This window comes from Myotis daubentonii, chromosome 16 (genome assembly GCF_963259705.1).
Source record: "Myotis daubentonii chromosome 16, mMyoDau2.1, whole genome shotgun sequence".
NCBI classification, from domain to species: Eukaryota; Metazoa; Chordata; class Mammalia; order Chiroptera; family Vespertilionidae; genus Myotis; species Myotis daubentonii.
Genome location: NC_081855.1, coordinates 38,263,173 through 38,284,014, shown reverse-complemented (window position 1 = coordinate 38,284,014; position 20,842 = coordinate 38,263,173). Strand labels below are relative to the sequence as shown.

General features: G+C 39.8%; 1 protein-coding gene across 8 annotated transcripts in view; it reads right to left on the bottom strand.

Moving 5' to 3' along the window:
• The window catches only part of TANC2 (tetratricopeptide repeat, ankyrin repeat and coiled-coil containing 2), a 281,996-nt gene that overhangs the window by 57,155 nt on the left and 203,999 nt on the right, over positions 1 to 20,842 (bottom strand). For all 8 annotated transcript variants that reach the window (XM_059669888.1, XM_059669889.1, XM_059669893.1 and 5 more), the window contains 3 exons: positions 15,634 to 15,865; positions 9,142 to 9,308; positions 4,573 to 5,180 (listed from right to left, as the gene is read on the bottom strand). In XM_059669888.1, the coding sequence (XP_059525871.1) occupies positions 4,573 to 5,180; positions 9,142 to 9,308; positions 15,634 to 15,865 (1,007 nt within the window). The remainder of the gene's footprint in view (positions 1 to 4,572; positions 5,181 to 9,141; positions 9,309 to 15,633; positions 15,866 to 20,842) is intronic.

Genomic DNA, 20,842 nt, shown 5'->3' with positions numbered 1-20,842 from the left:
AGTGGGAAATAAAAAACAGAATAATGTGGCAAAGTCTCAGGTTTGTAAGGGATTCAAAGGGTATACTTTTATGTAGAAAGCAAATCCAAAATCTTACAAGTTTTGAATAAAAGATTTTTGAGTGCTACTTTACTTAGTTTGGTAAACACACATAAACACACACATACAAATACCCTACATCTTGTTAACAAGCCAAGAAAAGACATCTTTAACTCATCTCTCTCTGTGACAGTTGTATGTCTATGCAACATTAGGTCATTTCTCTGGGGCATCAATTCTCTGCCCTGAGTGTGGAACAATAGAAAGTCTGATACTTAAAATGAAGAAAACTGTCTCAACTGCAACACTGACTTCTGCCTCTGCTATTTCCTCTTTCCAGCACCATCCTCAGATTACTGACTCTTCAGTTTAGCAGAAGTAGCTCCCTGGGTGGCCTATTTCTGATGAAATCAACTACTTTTGGCTTCAGTAGAATATTCTTATCTGTGTCTAATGCCCTAATAAGGTCAACAAGTTCAGGGTGAACAAGTGAGTGCTGAAAGTCCAGGAAAATGGACTAGGAGACAGAGATGGTCCCTTGTTTCTGAAAGTTCTCCTTACACAGAGATATGTATGTTAGGCACTGGCCTATCTAGTGTAATTTTAGAGGCATCAAGTTGGTCTCCCATAATCTACTGAGATACATTAGATGCTACAGAGAGAAACTGGAAAGAAGGTAGAGAACAGAGACGGAAATATGTACAGGACGTAGAAGCAGAAGGTCACAAAGACAAACCCTGTTTGGAGAGAGCCCTACTAATCAGACTTGCCTGAAATGGAAAGCAATTACAGCCAGTTTCTTTGAAAGGCCACCTTTGGGCTTTGCCAATAGCATTAAATTCTTAGTGAATTTCCATCTCATTGACCCAGAGGGCCTCAAACTCTGAGATCAATACTTTAGTAACAAAGCTGGTGCCAGACAGTGCTGGGTGGAAGACTGAATTCCAACTGAAATGAAATGTAAGGAAGCTTTTATGATAACTCTTGGTCCTACTATTTTATTCTCTGCCATTAAGTGATATATGATGATCCCTCAGCAGCCCTGAGTGTTATTCAATCACCAGGCAACAGACTACAGGTACACCTCGTTTTATTGTGTTTCATGTTATTGAGCTCCACTGATGCTGCATTGTTTTTTTTTTTTTTTAACAAATTAAAGGAAAGACCCTTCACCAACAGAAAGATTATGACTTGCTTTATTGTGGTGGTCTGAAACCGAGCCTGCAATATCTCCGAGGTGTGCCTATACACAGCATTTGAAGTTAGAAGTGTTTGCTCTTCTTGTCTCAGTGTATCAGCCTGTTGCTGAAATGCTCCTAGTTAATAAACAATGGTGAGAAGGTAAGACTGTAAAACCATGATATGGCAACATAAATACCACCTTTTCTCCTTTGGGAGCCCTTGAAGGTTTCATTTGTTGTAAGGACACTGCTAATTCTGTGGTAGTCTGGCTACTGTGAACCTCAGCTTTCAATCCTCTGAGATGTTTCAGAATGAAAGAGCAGATCAACTAGCAAAGTTTCTCTGGAAATTGGAAGGCCAGGGAGGGTTGGGGGGCAGGAGAGAGGAGGGTAAGAGATCAACCGAAGGACTTGTATGCATTGTATGCATGCATATAAGCATAACAAATGGACATAAGACACTGGGGGGTAGGGGAGGCCAGGAGATTGTCAAGGGCGGGGGAAGGACACATATGTAATACCCTTTGTGCCGGGAGCCGGTCCATCCTTGCTGTTTCAAGGGACCTGGCATATATGGCATACGGTTCTTAATATGTTTGCTCACCTTCTTGGCACTATGTGTTTTAACCAAGGTCTCTGAGAAAGGTTGTTTTCCCCAGGTAGGGATTTTCCCCTGAAGTTAGGGAGGGAATAAAACCCCTCAACTAAGTGCCAGGCGGGTAATTAATCACTTTAACTATGAACAATCATGCTTAAGCTACATAATCTTTACTCCCTGGAATGGAGATAAGAAACGCCCTAACCTTTGTAATAGAGATTGATAGGATTGAATCAACTGGTATAAATACAGTTGTAACAAGACAGAAACACTCAGAACTTAGAACAGAATCAAGAAGACAGAACCTACTCGGAGCCTAGAGACAGAGCCTAGCGGGAGAACATGGCAAGGGATCCTGGACTGAACCTGACTACAGAGATTGGCAGGAGAACCTGACTGGAACCTGGACACTGAACCTGGCTGGAGATCTCAGACAGAACCTGGCTGGAGAACCTAGCAAGAGAATATGGACACAGAACCTGGCTGGAGATCCTAAGCAGAACCTCTCTGGAGATCCAGACCAGAACTTGGCTGGAGATCCTGGCTAGAGATCCTGGCTAGGCTGCTGATCAACTGAACGCTGTCTCCGTGTCATTCCTATTTTGCCGACTCCGTCCACACCTTTGGGGACCCCTGGACTCGCTGGGGCAGGACCCTGGCACCTTTGTAATACTTTAAGCAATAAAACAATTAAAAAAAAGTGTTTATAAGTCAAAGAGACCAATTCTAGATTGGTCTCTTTTTCTTAAATATGTGGTTGCCAACTCTTATATGTTAAGCATCAGTAGCAGTACTCAGCAGTACTCGTGGGGTTTATAATAAAATCCTCTTGGGAATATCATACAATTTTTGTTTGTTTAAATCTTGTGCCCCAAAATGCTAATAGTAGAAGACTGTTGCTACCTATCCAATTAATCATAGGATTGAGTTAAAGTGGACCTGAAGGATCCATTACTGCAAAGAAAAGGAAGGAAAAAGGACAGTTCCTAAACACTCTGTATGTACTATGTACTATTCTAGGCATTATACTTACTACATCTCACTTAATTCTCAATAACTTTAGGAATTATTATCCCTTTTATGTAAATAAGAAAACTATATCAGAAACATGTAACTTTCCAAAGGTCACAGTTCCTAGAAGAGGTGAGATTTTTAAGCAGGTAATCTGACTCAAAAGTTCATGTTCTTTCCACTAGTTTGTTTCTTTAAGTTTCCCTTTGAGAGTAAATACCAGGAAATCTGCTGTCTGGCTTGATATCATCATCAGCGCCTGGAACTAATTTTCTAATGAATCAGCCTGAAGTGGGCTGAGCAGTATGCCCACAAGCAGTTGTCTCTAATAAGGCCGGGTGACGAACATGCCGAGAGAGTAATAAAACCTCAGTCAAATTTGGCCGATCTTTTTGAGCCAGAATAAACTCTGCATTTGCCACCTATGTTGTTGGTGTCTTTTTTGTTTCCAGGAAGTCAGGAGTAGACCTGCTTTTGAAAACACCAACTTAATTAAAGGAATAATTTTTTGAAAAAAGGTAATGTGGAGAAGTAGAAAGAACACCCTCCTAGGAAGATAGAGATCTAGTTCTATCCAAGAGAATGGGAAACAGTTTCATATTTAGTCTGGTTTGTTGAGCTGAGGAAGATTTTTAAGTCAGGGTCAAGTCCATCAGGAAAGAGTGCTGGGGTGAATCTGTGCTGTCTGCCATGGCTGAAAGACAGGGGAGTGGTGGTACATACCATGTATTTGCCACCCCTCTTCTGGTCCCTCCTCCTTTCTCCCACCTATTAACTTGATGTTGGACAAGTGATTCAGAATTTTTAAGGCCTTTTATAGTAAAACTAGAGTTTTAATAAATTCGTGCACGGGGGGAGGGAGGGGCGGCGTCCCTCAGCCCGGCCTGCACCCTCTCGCAATCCAGGACCCCTCGGGGGATCCAGGACCTCTGGCTCCTAACCGCTTGCCTGCCTGATTGCCTGATTACCCCTAACCCCTCTGCCTGCCTGCCCGATCGCTCCTATGTGCCTCTGCCTGCCTGCCTGATTGCCCCTAACCACTCGCCTGCCTGCCTCATCGCCCCTAACAGCCTCTGCCTCGGCCCCTGCTGCTGCAGCTTCGTCTGGAAGGTTGTTTGACTGTCCGGTCAATTAGCATATTATGCTTTTATTATTATAGATGGGAATAATGGCACCTTATTTATCTAAAGGTAAAGTGGCTACCAACCGATCTCTTAAGTTGGTCACCAGTCTTTTTCAGCTATGAGGTTTAAGATTCAATTTTCCAGTGTAAATTTTAGTACTGGCTGGGCTTTAATGAGATTAGTCATTGGTGACTTTTAACAATGGTATGGCTTTTAAAAGGGCAATTGCAATTTTAAAGTGATTCTGCTCTAAGTCAAAGAGATGGATACTATATCAATTCTTTCTTCATATCTGAAGAACACTGAAGAAGTCTGTTAAATGGCAAAATTAATTATAGCCTTGGGATCACCAGTAAGAACCCAGAACATTATTTAGGAAAAATACAGGAATGTACAGGAGCATTCTGCATATCTATGCAGATTTTGAATCTCAAGGAAGTAACAATGTGAGAAAATAAATTAGTTAATCTCACTATAGCCTTGTCTTGAGAAGAAACAGAGTTATTTCCTGTATGTGAAATGTTCAATGGAGAACACTTCTCATTGCTTTCAATACCCATGCTCCCTGCAGTAAAAACAAAATAGGTTCAGAATTGCTTATTACAGATCTATGGCTTACCTGGGATCACAGAGAAATTTGGTTTTCTCTCCTTCTTCTCTCCAGATAAGCCATTCTCGAAAAGAAGGATGTACAAACATACGAGTCATGTCTCTGCGCTTGATTAGAAACATGGAGAGGTTCTCCATTCTCTGCTGAAAGTCCTCCCATTCCAGTGTGCCTTCAATGCTACCAGCATTGATGGCCTGGAAGATATGTTCATCAGTCAGTGGGTGGAGAGAGGCCACTGCCACATTCAGGAGAGGCATCACCCGGTCAAAGGAAGACTGGGTTGGGAACTTCATATTGCACTGGAGCAAATAAACCTCAGAGAGCGAAACAGGAACTACTTTGTAGCTAGAGCTCTTTAATACTAGATAGCCTTTCTCTATGAGGTCAAATGTGAGTTTCAGGTATAAATAGGACCCTTGACTGAGGGTCTTGAGATGAGAACTGAGTTTGCCAAATGTAGTATTGTCCATTTTGCCATTAAGTGAAATGTTATTCTGGATTTCTGAGCTGCTGTGTATCCGGTGCAGGATGTAAGCCTGCAGGTCCTGGTCTATGGCTTCATTCTCTTCTAGTCGATCCAAAAAAATCCTATGGAAAGGCAGCAGCTTGGTAATTTCCTAAAACAGATGGAGAGAGATAGACAGAAAGACCTTCAGTTTCCCCTAATTCTTATGATAAACTATGGGGTTAAAAAATTATTTTGAACTTCTGAGTGGCTAAAGAAAACATAATCAAGTAGTAGTATGCATAGATTAAAACAAATTAATTGCACAGGAGGAACATTCTTCCTAACATTGAGACTTAAGATAATTTTATGGTTCTTCATAAAGGATACTTTAGGAGTGATTTAATGGTCAATATTCTAAATAACACTTTAAAATAAACAGAAAATGGAGTACCATATAACTTTTTTTTCTCTCAATGTAAACTATGGCATAATGTCAAAGTAAGAAATGCACAAGGACTCAAAGAACGCCGTATAAAAATGTGGCTTTCCAACCTTCCAAATAAAATGATGCATTTTAATACAGATCTTTTGAAGACGCCTTAGCCCAAAGGAATATTTCTAATAGTAGAAAGTGTGGTGCCTTGGTGATTAGCTTGGACATTATATTGGGGAAGTGATAGGGCTTTGTGGTGACTCATATTCTGGATTTCATCTTTTGTCATCTGCTTACAGACTTTGCTCCTGTAAGTAACCACTCTCTTTCCTGCCATCAATTTCTTCTCTACTATTGGATCACAGAGACCCCATAATTCCTCCCCTCAGCTATATCTCAGTTCCCATTTTAAAAAAAATATATATTTTTATTGATTTTTTACAGAGAGGAAGGGAGAGGGATAGAGAGTTAGAAGCATTAATGCGAGAGAAACATCGATCAGCTGCCTCCTGCACACCCCCCACTGGGGATGTGCCCACAACCAAGGTACATGCCCTTGACCAGAATCGAACCTGGGACCCTTCAGTCCGCAGGCCGACGCTCTATCCACTGAGCCAAACTGGTTAGGGCTCAGTCCGCATTTTTTAGTAAAATTTCACATAAAAGTTTTCTCTATGTACTGTATCTAATTTTTCCTTTTCCATTCTCTCCTCCGTTTGTTGCAATAAGGTTTCCACACCATCACCTGACTGAAATGGTTAAGGTTATCAGTAATGGTCACCTTGCCAAATCCAATAATCAAGCTGCAGTTTTCATCTTCCTCAATCTCTCGGCAGCAGTATTTGACACAGGGGATCACACCTTTCTCCTTGAGTCACTTCTGCAGCTTGCTACCCTATAGCATGTTCCCTTAACTTTCCTCTTAGCACACTGGCAACTCCTACCCAGGACTTTTTGCTGGTTCCTTCTTCATTTCTCAGTCCTCCCGGGCTCAGGTCTCCATTCTTTTATCCAGCCAGTCACTCCCTAAGACAGTTAATTTGGTTCCATAGTTCTAAATTATCATCTCTATGCAGATAATGCCTAACTTTGTATTTCCAGCTTAGTCATCTCCCTTGAGCTCTCCTCTTTTATTTCTGTCTACTAAACATTTACAATTAGATGTTTCATACACAAATCTAATGTGACTAAATCAGAACTGCTGAATTTTGCCCCCTCCACAAAACCTTCCCATGTCAATAAATGGTATTATCACAAACCCTACAACCAAACTGTAGGAGGTATCTATGATCTTTCTCCTTTCCAGCATTTACCCAGTTGCTCACCAAAACCCCATGATTCATGCCTGAATCTTCTCTCTTGCTCACATCCACATTTAACCCATAAAATCATTTTAATTCTTCAAAATGTTGTACAAATATGACTTTACAGGGTCTCCATCATCATCACTTTAATCTAAGCCACCATCATCTTTCACACGTATTTCTGCTTCCATTCTTGATCCCCTACATTCTATTATCTACACAGCCAGCAGCCAAAGAAATCGTTTAAAAGGGTAAATCAGATCTCATCACTCTACAAGGCTCCTTGAAGAGGCCTTTCCTATCTGTCCTATCTAAAATAATGATCACCCCCATTTATCCCTTTATTCTATTTTGTCTTTGTAGCACTAATACTACCTATAATTTTAATATACGTATATATAATTTTTTACTTGTTTATTGTTTGTCTTCAATAGAACATATACTTTATGAGGGCAGGGAAATTGTCTGTCTTGTTCATTGTTGTATCCTTAGCTCTTAGCAAATGCCTGACACTCCTGAAGAACTTAAGAAATGTAGAAATAATGAATGATCAATACAAGGGTTCATTGTTTAACACCTATAAATTATTTCACTCTCAGAGCTGAATGAAAATAATTTTTTAAAATTCTTGGTTGAAGTGAATGAAGTATCTGGGAATTCTATAACGACACTGAAATTTGGACTTTGTAGATTAATATGCATAATACTTTTCCTGTTCTTTGGCATAGCTGAAAGATGAAAGTTATACTTAAAAAGTCTTTTGAGATTACACATTGCATTATATAAAAATATAAATGAGGATAACATTTCCTAAGCATAGATTTAATAAAATTAATCAGAGATGAGTGTTCCTAGAAGTTTCTTTTATTCATCCTTCATCTTTAACAACGAAGCTACTGACTGATAATGGTAGATTATATAATTTTTATTTGTAAAGAGCATTTAAGTTGATTCATTCACAGCCTTTAATTCAAATTACTTAGAGATTAATAACAAACATCTACAAGGTGGTAGCCAGGATTAGAAGTATACTTTTTGAAAGAGGGCAGTAAAGCTAATTGGTTAATATACAGGAATGTGCCTGGGAGGGGAGAAAGGAGGGAAGCAAGACCACTTTCTGTACATTAGCAATTGTTATGAGGGGGTTGCATCAAAATACAGTAAATCCTCACTTAACTTCATCAATAAGTTCTATAGCTTTAAGTGAAACAACATATAATGAAACCAATTTTATCATATGCTAATTGATACAAAAAAGAGTTAAGTTCATATGGCATCTCATCAGTGTTATAGCGAAACAACACTGAACAAAATGTCATTGGAGGATCTGCGATAGGTGTATAATATATAAGATTTTAGTGTTCATCAAAATATTTTAATGTTTGCCCTAACCGGGTTGGCTCAGTGGATAGAGCATCGGCCTGCAGACTGAAGGGTCCCAGGTTCGATTCCGGGTCAAGGGCATGTACCTTGGTTGCGGGCACATCCCCAGTAGGGGGTGTGCAGGAGGCAGCTGATCGATGTTTCTCTCTCGTCGATGTTTCTAACTCTCTATCCCTCTCCCTTCCTTTCTGTAAAAAATCAATAAAATATATTAAAAAATATTTTAATGTTTGTAAAAAAGACAGCTTGTTAGGGGAAAAATGTTGAGAAATCCTGTTGCAAACAAGTGTAAATAAGTAAAGAATGAGAGATACCAACTCAGCTACAATGAGAATGGCAGAGAAGGTGGGGTCATTTATCCTTTGACCATATGTTTTTACAGGCTCAGTTCCACATTCCTAGTCCTTCGTCCGGGCCATTAAGTGATCAGTGAATGAGCAGGGAAGGTAATTAAAAATAAACCTTATCTCATAGTTGTAGTAAATTTAACCTCAAACCTTAATATTGCCAAAAGTTCTTAGAGGAAGGCACATAGAAGTCCACCATCATCCTATAGAAAATTTGTTCAAGTAGAAGCAGAGGGAGGAACTAGAAAATCTGACTCTAGATTGTACCAACTTTAGCATGGCATTAAATGATAAAAAATATAAAACAAAAGTCAAGCAGTAAATTAGAGTGTTAGGAACTCTATTTGTATTGCTGTTTGTCCTCAGGACAATGTCTAGAAAAATGGACACTTTCTTTTCATGCTATTTTGAAGGACACTTTATCAAAACTTACCCAGAGCAATAGGAATGAGAATCGGAGCTAAGAGAGTCATATATAGAGAATGTGCTCTCTAAATTATATGTCTTACTCTCAGAATAGGCTCTTAGGGAATTATCCTTGCTAGGGCTCTAGGAAATGGTAGAGTTTTAGTAAACCTCATCACTAAAGGAAAAGGACCTAGAACTTTTTCAGTTTAAGCACTCTCTAAGGGAAATAATTTATGTTCCAAAGCAAACACATACCTGTAAACTGGTCCTAACTGTTACAATTAGTTTGAGCCAGGAAGGAAATTTTCCAATCATTTTACTCAGAAATGATACAATTGTATCCCCATAATCCGGTTTGTGAAATTCTGCTTCATTTAATCCATCAATTAAGATGATGAAATCTTCATCTGGAATTTTTCTCTCTGAGGTAGAAAGAAACAAATTACTTAATAATTACCAAGTGGATAAGTGAGTTCTTTATGGGTCTTTGATTAGATATCTGGTTGGGGCAAAAAATACTAAAAAAAGGTCTTTCGTTTGTTTACTGAGTGCTCAGAGTACATAATTTATTATAAAGACAGAATAATTCATGTAGTGAATTCATTTTGTTTTCATCAGGTATAAAAGCTTTTGTCACATATATATTAAATATATGTATCATCATCATTTCCCCCATGTTATCAGATGTGAGACAGGCTGAGCATTACATTTATGACAATCTGCACATGGTAATTCATGTTCCTTTGGGAATTATAAAAAGGAGGTTTAATCCAAAGCAGTATAAAGGACTATATGTGAATGTATAGTGAGAAGGAAGGGATGGGGGAACAGAGAAAAGGAATCCCAACCAATAGACAGATTTTAACTCGGCAGGTTGGATCACAAACTCCTATAGAACTAGCAGCCTCCTAGACTATCCCTAAAATAGCTTCAGTGGGATTAGACCCTTCCGTGATCTTCCCAGGGGATAAGTCACATGAAGTATGCCATGCTTGTGTTCAGTTCCCTTCTGAACTCTATTCTAACTTAAATTGACAAAATCAGTTTATCCTTAGGGCTAGGCTGTATAAGAAGGCTTGGTAAAATTTCAGGCTTCTACTCTCATTAAATGCTTATTGATTTACTACAATGAACAATTAAAAAATTCCCAGGTTGAATCAACATTTTAGTACAAATGTTAGCCTTTAAAAGAGTCAAGACTAAATGAAAGTCTACATATTTTAGTTTCACATTTGAAAAGATGTACATTTTTCTGCATGATTAATAAGACTTTATATTTTCCCCCTAAAGTACAAGCTTTATATAATGGAATTTAATTTCAATATCTTAAGTACTAAAAGTCAGTTTTCAAATTATGAAAAGTTTTTACTATTACTTTCATCTGGTGACATTTTAGGACGAGAAATGAACTAGGATCCTAGTTCTTACCATTAACAATGAATATTAATGAGACAGCATTCTATATGATGTAGTACTAAGAAAGCACATTATTCCTTTGGGGAGTCCAAAGCATTAAGGAAGAGTGGAGTTGCCTGGCACTAATTGGGATTTACCTGCAAAACTGGAGGCTTTTATGTTCTTGACTTTGAGGACATTGGCTCTCTTAAGTGTAATTGTGTCTTTAATTTCCACAGAGGAATTTTCTAGTTGCATTCTGCTGGGCAGATATAATAGACCTATCCCTTGTTACTGAGCACCATCACCTGATCCCACCCAGTGGTGCACTGGAGCCATCCTGACTGGTTCAGGAGAATACACTGTAATATTTTCAAGAACTGTCACCCTAAAATAGGCAAGGTGGGAATATTTATTTACACAATGGAAACTGGCAATTGTTACAAGCCCTCCTCCTGCAGCTGGTTGTTAAAATTTTACCAGCAACACCACTGTCTCCACTGCTTCAATTACACTTCCTTTAACTTCACCAGGTTCCTTCACAAGAAAGCCATGAGTTTCAAGTGGAGAAAAAGGTCTGATGATAATGCACTTGCAGAGATTTTCTTTGGGAAAAACATTTCAAATACATTCTCGAGCATTAAAGATCAAGAACTTGCGTTAAATTATGATGTAGATGTTTTAATGAACAAAACAATTCAATGCCTAATAAAATTAAATTTTATTCATCCCATGAGTAAACAATGTATCATTTCTTAAAAAAAAGAAGTGCCTTACTTAAGATAATTATATTATTCTAAATCTTGACTTTTTTTTTTTGAGATTCTCTTCTTTTGAAGGAGTTACTTAGAAGTCACCTAAGAATACAGGTGCTATTAGGTGTCAAAATATTTCCCCTGTTAAGAAATAAGGATGGCATGTTTATCTAAAAATATATTATTTAGGATTCAGATAAACAAAGGCAAAGAATTTCCAAACGATACTTATATTGCAAAACACTGAGAACTATTCCTAAATTTCCTTTTTTCTTTGCTAAATGATGAAGTTTTTCAATTATCAACTTAAAAGGTAAAACTTTGAGGATCTTTAGACTGTCTTTCAAATGCAACTAGCTTTATAAGAATGTTCCTACATGTTCATTTTCAAACCTTTGTAGGTTATAAAAAACATACTCTAACTTAGTAGCTTTTAAAAGATTTTACAGACAAATGAAAAATTTAAAAATTACTACTTACATATTTAAATGTAAGAACATTTAAAGTACAACTACGAGGAGAACCAAGATGGCGGCATAGGTTAACGCCGGAGTTTGCTGCTTTGAACAACTACTTCAAAAGTGAAACCAAAAAACGGAAGGGACATCACCCAGAGCCACAGGAACGCTGGCTGAGTGGAAGTCCTACAACTAGGAGGAAAGAGAAACGCATACGGACACTCAGAGGAGGCGCAGTGGTGAAGTCAAATTCTGAGGTGCGGAGTGCGCGGAGCGGGCTGGCGGCGGAGGGTGCGGTTGGCGTTTTCAATCGGGAGGGAGTCGCAGACTCTGAGCACCAGATCCGGGCGAGTCTTTAGGGACCCAGACTCAAACGGGAGAAGCGGGACTGTCTGGCTTCGGTCAGAGCGAGTGCAGCTTTCTCTCCGAGGTTTGCAGCGGGTGCTGGGACTCAGAGAGGCAGAGCCCCTTGGGACAGGACTGAGAGCCGCCATAACTGCTCTCTCCGGCCCACCCTGTTGATCCTGTGCGACCCGCCCCGCCCAAGCCCTGCACAGAGGCCTTTGCCAGATAGCCTCAGGCAAAGGCTAGATTAGCACCTCCCTAGAGGACAGAAGTTCTCTCACTGCTGACACAGCTGATTCTCATAGCCACTTGGCCTGGAGGTCAAACCCTCCCTGGAATTAGTTACAACAATCAAGATTTATCTATAAGACTGTGAACAAAGACCACTAGGGGGTGCACCAAGGAAGCATAACAAAATGCGGAGACAAAGAAACAGGACAAAATTGTCAATGGAAGAAATAGAGTTCAGAACCACACTTTTAAGGTCTCTCAAGAACTGTTTAGAAGCTGCTGATAAACTTAATGAGATCTACACGAAAACTAATAAGACCCTCGATCTTATATTGGGGAACCAACTAGAAATTAAGCACACACGGACTGAAATAACGAATATTATACAGACGCCCGACAGCAGACCAGAGGAGTGCAAGAATCAAGTCAATGATTTGAAATGCGAGGAAGCAAAAAACATCCAACCGGAAAAGCAAAATGAAAAAAGAATCCAAAAATGCGAGGATAGTGTAAGGAGCCTCTGGGACAGCTTCAAGCGTACCAACATCAGAATTATAGGGGTGCCAGAAGATGAGAGAGAGCAAGATATTGAAAACCTATTTGAAGAAATAATGACAGAAAACTTCCCCCACCTGGTGAAAGAAATGGACTTACAGGTCCAAGAAGCGCGGAGAACCCCAAACAAAAGGAATCCAAAGAGGACCACACCAAGACACATCATAATTAAAATGCCAAGAGCAAAAGATAAAGAGAGAATCTTAAAAACAGCAAGAGAAAGTAACTCAGTTACCTACAAGGGAATACCCATACGACTGTCAGCTGATTTCTCAACAGAAACTTTGCAGGCCAGAAGGGAGTGGCAAGAAATATTCAAAGTGATGAATACCAAGAACCTACAACCAAGATTACTTTATCCAGCAAAGCTATCATTCAGAATTGAAGGTCAGATAAAGAGCTTCACAGATAAGGAAAAGCTAAAGGAGTTCATCACCACCAAACCAGGATTATATGAAATGCTGAAAGGTATCCTTTAAGAAGAGGAAGAGGAAGAAAAAGGTAAAGATACAAATTAAGAACAACAAATATGCATCTATCAACAGGTGAATCTAAAAATCAAGTGAATAAATAATCTGATGAACAGAATGGACTGTTGATTATAACAGAATCAGGGACATAGAAAGGGAATGGACTGATTATTCTTGGGGGGGAAAGGGGTGTGGGAGATGTGGGAAGAGACTGGACAAAAATCGTGCACCTATGGATGAGGACAGTGGGTGGGGAGTGAGGGCGGAGGGTGGGGCGGGAACTGGGAGGAGGGGAGTTATGGGGGGGGGAAAAAAGGGAACAAATGTAATAATATGAACAATAAAGATTTAATAAAAAAAAAAAAAAGTACAACTACTATCCACTATCACCATTATTTCATAGAATAAAACAATATTTTAACATTAAAGAAGTAAAAGAGACATAATCTATCTAAACTTTATATATATGCATATGCAAAACTACATCTATATTTATAGGTGTTTCTTTCTTTTCTTTTTTAAAAATATATTTTTATTGATTATAAAGAGGAAGGGAGAGGGAGAGAGAGAGAGATAAAAATATCAATGATAAGCCCTAGCTGGTTTGGCTCAGTGGATACAGCGTCAGCCTGTGGACTGAAGGGTCCCAGGTTTGGTTCTGGTCAAGGGGACATGCCTGAGTTGCAGGCTCAATCTCCAGTGGGGGACGTGCAGGAGGCAGCCAATCAGTGATACTCTCTCATCACTGATGTTTCTCTCTCTCTCTCCCTTCCTCTCTGAAATTAATAAAAATATATTAAAAAAATAAATATCAATGATAAGAGAGAATCATTGATCAGCTGCCTCCTGCATGCTCCCTACTGGGGATTGAGCCCACAACCCAGGCATGTGCACTGACCGGGAATCGAACCGTGACCTCCTGCTTCATAGGTTGATGCTCAACCACTGAGCCACCCCCAGCCGGACTCTTTTCTTTTTTTTTTTAAAAAAATGGAATCTATGGGGGTGACATTAGTCCACAAAACCATACAGGTTTCAAGTAGGCTGTTTCTATTTTCTTATTTTGCCATGGCCTAATGAAAACCTCAAATGGACTAGTTCTTAGGAACCATTGTTCTAGCTGACAAGGCTTTGTTTTTTTTTGTTTTGTTTTTTAAGCCGACAAGTCTTTGGAAAGGTTTCCTAAACACTTTAATCCTTGTTTTTAATCCCTTGTAAATATATATATTCGCCAGGGATTCCTCACTGCCCTCACATGTATACTTAAGAAATACTTGAACTTTCTTCCTTACTAGTCCCACTGTAAGACTCTACTTAGGTACCTGAGAGAAATAAGAATTATAGAAACAGTATGAGATGATATGGTAGCAAGTACCAAAGTCAGAAGTGAATCCCAGTGCATGATATTTCATTGTTAGTATATTGTACAGAACTTATCCAAAGTGAAAAGGTGGCTCATATTAGACAACATTTTTGTTCAGACAATCTGCATATTACATGTGAATTACCTTCCTTTTAGTTGTGATAACATATTAGTATGATCTTTCACTTCATATTGATGGCGGAGAAACTTCAATGTACAAAAAATAATTAAATATATTTGTGGAGAAATTTCAAGATTTAAACAAGCCTAGGGTCTGGTAAAGCTAATAGGTATAGAGATATTCAGAGATCATCAGAGTGGAGAAGAGAAATTTTGATAGTTGAATAAATAGCACGAAGGCTGAAATAGCTGAAGATAGTAGCCAGGAGAACGGAAATTATAATCACTTGTTCTTTCTTATGAGTATCTCCAAAACTCTCAAGAAAGGTAAATAATTCTCCCAGGAATAAACAGGATTGCTGAGGAATCTCATGCTTTCTCAAATATTTTTCTTTGGCTTCCAGAATTGACAAAACATTGTTAAGGGGATGGGGTGGGGATAGGGCAGAGATGGGTAAAGGAGGAGATGTTGCACTTAGGCCATAGGCAACATTAGAAATGCCGAGGAAAAGAGGAGGAAGGCAGAGGCATGAGAGGGAGCATTCCACTTCACCCCTTCCCCAACTTAAAAAAATATCTTTATGCCTTTCAGTGGTCAATTAAGTTATTTTTAGTATATATATATATAGAGTTGTGCAACCATGGATGCCATTTCCTTTTACCTGAACTGTAGAGTAATAAAAAGCATCAAGCATAAAGATTGGAGGTTTCTAATAGTGGAAACTCCACAACACTGAGTTGGAGCCATGATTTTACTGATTTATTTGAACTTCACAGAAAGGACTGGAAGTTCTACTATCTTTACTACAAGAAAGATGCATTATATTTGGAAATGATAATGAGAATATTTATAAGGAAAGGAGGAAGTGGCACTTCCTATAGGAATTTTTATTTTTCAAGTAAAATCTTTTATCTGTTAACTGTATTCTGTGGGACATCAGCTATGGAACATTTAATTTTGGCAATGTGATAAAAAAATCATTTCTGTAACATGCTGTAGGTAAACTCGGGCTCCAAAGCCTCCACCTTTCATCTTCTTTGCATCTCATCTGTACCTTTGTGGAGATTCTCCAGGGGCTCCAGGACACCCCTCCGGAAAGAGGCCATGGGGTCCTGAACACAGGACCGAAGGCTCAGCATGCTCTGTAGGTGAGGCTCCCGAAGAAGCTGCTCCCGATAGGCCGCCAGCTGAGGGGAGCGGCAGAGCAGGGCAGCAACATTGTGGACAAATTCTGGCACCAGGCAGGTGTAGGCATTATCTGCTTGGCAATAATGATAGGCAACTACCTACAAAAGAAAGATGAGAATGCAGACAGGTTTACCAGTAGCAAGAGCAACAGCCACGATTATCTTCCCTAACATGGTTTTTTGTTTCCCTATCCCTCAACTTTTTCATAAAAATAAAAGCTGCTGACTCAGCCTGGCTAGTGTGGCTCAGTGGTTGAGCATCGAGCTATGAACCAGGTCGATCCCCAGTGTGGGGCGTGCAGGAGACAGCCGATCAATGATTCTCTCTCATCATTGATGTTTTTATCCCTCTCTTCCTCTACCTTTCTCTCTGAAATCAATAAAAATATATTAAAAAAGAAAAAGCAAAAAAACAACAAAAAACCCCCAAAGCTACTAACTCAGAAACTGCTTGATTTATCTAAGATCAGAAATTTGATAACATACTTTTACTGTGTACCAGTGGTTCTCAACCTTCTGGCCCTTTAAATACAGTTCCTCATGTTGGGACCCAACTATAAAATTATTTTCGTTGCTACTTCATAACTGTAATGTTGCTACTGTTATTGTAATGTAAATATCTCATATTCAGGATGGTCTTAGGCAACCCCTGTGAAAGGGTCGTTTGACCGCCAAAGGGGTCGCGACCCATAGGTTGAGAACTGCTGCTGTATACATATATCATAATTATATATCAATTAATATTTATAAATACAAATGAGTTTTCCTTCTGGATTATAAGAAATAGGAAGCAAGCCTGAGAATAAATATTTACATTAATCTCTCTAATATTTATTCAGCATAGAGCAGTATAGGAGTCTGATCTTATAACAAAGTATTAGGAATAAGATATAAAGAGAAAAACCATATGTCAGTCTCACCAAACACATCTGTTTATGTCATCACATTTTAAATTATAGTTATGCTATAAACAGCCTTATAAAAATAAAATAATTCAGTTTTAAGAATTATCATTACATATTTTCTGAGCACCTCAAGACAAGAAAATCAAAATTAGATAACAGGCCTGGCTGGTGCTCAGTGGTTGAATGTCGGCCCATGAACCAGGAGGTCATGGTTTGATTCCAGGTCGAGGCACATGCCCGGGTTGTGGGCTCAATCCCCAGTAAGGGGTGTGCAGGAGGCAGCCAATTCATGGTTTTTTTCTCATGTATGTTTCCAACTCTATATCCCTCTCCTTCCCCCCCCCTCTCTCCCTCTCTCTCTCTCTCTCTCTCATATATATATATATATATATATATATATATTTATAGTATATATATATATATATATATATTTATAGTATATATATAAAAAGGAAAAAGAAGAAAAATTAGGTAATAGGAAGAAGGAAAGGGGTGAGATTTTTTTTGTTAGACGCAGGTCTTAAATTCAAAGAACTTAGAAAATGTATGAGTCTTCATGGAGGGACCTGGAGAGTATTATGCTAAGTGAAATAAGCCAGTCAGAGACAGACAAGTATTGCATGATCTCACTCATATGTGAAATCTAAGGAACAAAATAGATTCAGAGACAAAAAAAGTATGGAACAGACTGTCAAATCTCAGAGGGAAGGCAGGGGGTGTGGGGAAGAGGGGGAAGAAAGAGATCATCCAAAGAACTTGAATGCATCTCTATATATAACAGCCCAGTGACTGATCGGCAAAATGTCCAGAATGACTGGTTGACCAGTCGCTATGACGTGCACTGACCACCAGGGGGCAGACGCTAAACGCAGGAGCTTCCCCCTGGTGGCCAGTGTGCTCCCACAGTGGGAGTCCTGCTCAGCTGACCAGGATGAGCGGCGCTCCCACAGCAGACTGATCCCCGCAGGCCATGCCCCCCACCAGTGCACGAATCCATGCACCAGGCCTCTAGTATATGCATAACCCATGGACAAAGACAATAGGGTAGTGAAGGCCTGGGGAGGGGGGAGGGGTGGGGTAGAAAGGGTCAATGGGGGAAAAAAGGGGACATACATAATATTTTCAACAATAAAGATTAAAAAAAGAAAATGTATGAGTCTTAATATCACCCAGGGTGTGGGCTGGCTGGCTGGAACCTGGAGTTTTAAGCTCTGAATTTCTGTTTGAATTTGCAGAGCTCTTTGTCTCAAGGTCAAGTGCAGAGGGTGGTTTTAATCTAGACCATTCTGATGGTTCAGTAGTGCCCACAAAGTGATAAGATTGTGTAGATAACATGAAATTGGCAGGGGGGATTCAGTCTGAATATATGGAAGGCACCTGGCATGGTGTTCAGCACACAGTATGCATAGCTGTCTCCATCATCATTGCCTTCCTCCTTCTCTTCCTCTCCATCATCATTATGGTCATCATCAAGGTTCTATATAGTCTCTTTTTCAGCCACTGGCTTTGTGCCCACAATCATTTGAAATTTGCCCCAAGAGCACTCATAGATGTACTATGGTGATTCCAGCTCTTCAATCATCTCTCAGGAACAGAATTACCCATTAAAGTGTTCTGCTTTGAGGAGAACCAAGATGGCGGCATAGGCTAACGCCGGAGTTTGCTGCCTTGAACAACTACTTCAAAAGTGAAACTAAAACACGGAACGGTCATCACCCAGAACCACAGGAACGCTGGCTGAGTGGAAGTCCTACAACTAGGAGGAAAGAGAAACGCATACCGAGACTCAGAGGAGGCTCAGTGCTGAAGTCAAATTCTGAGGTGCGGAGTGCACAGAGCCGGCTGGTGGCAGAGGGCGCGGTTGGCGTTTTCAATCGGGAGGGAGTCGCAGACTCTGAGCTCCAGATACGGGCGAGTCTTTAGGGACCCAGACTCAAACGGGAGAAGCGGGACTGTCTGGCTTCGGTCAGAGCGAGTGCAGCTTTCTCTCCGAGGTTTGCAGCGGGTGCTGGGACTCAGAGAGGCAGAGCCCCTGGGGACAGGACTGAGAGCCGCCATAACTGCTCTCTCCGGCCCACCCTGTTGATCCTGTGCGACCTGCCCCGCCCAAGCCCTGCACAGAGGCATTTGCCGGCTAGCCTCAGGCAAAGGCTAGATTAGCACCTCCCTAGAGGACAGAAGTTCTCTCACTGCTGACACAGCTGATTCTCACAGCCACTTGGCCTGGAGGTCAAACCCTCCCTGGTTTTTTGCTTCAACAATCAAGGCTTAACTACAAGACTGCGCACAAAGACCACTAGGGGGTGCACCAAGAAAGCATAACAAAATGCGGAGACAAAGAAACAGGACAAAATTGTCAATGGAAGATATAGAGTTCAGAACCACACTTTTAAGGTCTCTCAAGAACTGTTTAGAAGCCGCCGATAAACTTAATGAGATCTACAACAAAACTAATGAGACCCTCGATGTTATGTTGGGGAACCAACTAGAAATTAAGCATACACGGACTGAAACAACGAATATTATACAGACTCCCGACAGCAGACCAGAGGAGCGCAAGAATCAAGTCAATGATTTGAAATGCGAGGAAGCAAAAAACATCCAACCGGAAAAGCAAAATGAAAAAAGAATCCAAAAATGCGAGGATAGTGTAAGGAGCCTCTGGGACAGCTTCAAGCGTACCAACATCAGAATTATAGGGGTGCCAGAAGATGAGAGAGAGCAAGATATTGAAAACCTATTTGAAGAAATAATGACAGAAAACTTCCCCCGCCTGGTGAAAGAAATGGACTTACAGGTCCAAGAAGCGCGGAGAACCCCAAACAAAAGGAATCCAAAGAGGACCACACCAAGACACATCATAATTAAAATGCCAAGAGCAAAAGACAAAGAGAGAATCTTAAAAACAGCAAGAGAAAGAAACTCAGTTACCTACAAGGGAATACCCATACGACTGTCAGCTGATTTCTCAACAGAAACTTTGCAGGCCAAAAGGGAGTGGCAAGAAATATTCAAAGTGATGAATACCAAGAACCTACAACCAAGATTACTTTATCCAGCAAAGCTATCATTCAGAATTGAAGGTCAGATAAAGAGCTTCACAGATAAGGAAAAGCTAAAGGAGTTCATCACCACCAAACCAGCATTATATGAAATGCTGAAAGGTATCCTTTAAGAAGAGGAAGAAGAAGAAGAAGGTAAAGATACAAATTATGAACAACAAATACACATCTATCAACAGGTGAATCTAAAAATCAAGTGAATAAATAATCTGATGAACAGAATGAACTGGTGATTATAATAAAATCAGGGACATAGAAAGGGAATGGACTGACTATTCTCGGGGGGGAAAGGGGTGTGGGAGATGCGGGAAGAGACTGGACAAAAATCGTGCACCTATGGATGAGGACAGTGGGTGGGGAGTGAGGGCGGAGGGTGGGGTGGGAACTGGGAGGAGGGGAGTTATGGGGGGAAAAAAGAGGAACAAATGTAATAATCTGAACAATAAAGATTTAATAAAAAAAAAAAATAAAGTGTTCTGCTTTGAACGGATTCCTAATCTGTAGGTATGGTCATCCCAATTCCTTAACAAATGTTGGAAATGTCACTTTAATACCTGGAATCCCTCTCATTAAGCATTTAAAGTTTGAACAATACAGAAACTGTTACTAGACTTATAAAGCTGAAGACAGGAATTGCTTGTGAGTGAAGCAATGATATGGAATTGGAAATGAGAAATTGTACTAAAAAAATCTCCACTCTTTTCTTCAGGTAGACTGCTCATTGCTTAAGTAAGGAAACCAAAAAGAAAACTAGGCAGCAATTAATTTGTCCCCTCAATGAAGTGAATGACAGTGATTATGTCCACATGGATACAAATCTCCACTTTATAAAAAGCAAACATCAAACCTCTGAATCAATATGAACTTTCAACATATTTTACTTCAATTGATTCCACAGCTCAAAAAGCAAAACACAGCTGAGCAAATCAGCTGTTAACTTACCCTTTACCTAAAGTAATGAGATAAGTTTGAAGATAAAAATTCTGAAATTTAGGGAGAGGGTTCTTTTGCTGCTTTCATTAAAAACCATCTGTACTCTTGGGCTGAATGAGGTTTTATCTAACAAAGGTTAAATAACATTGCTAATGATGTCCCTTCTACAGCTACTT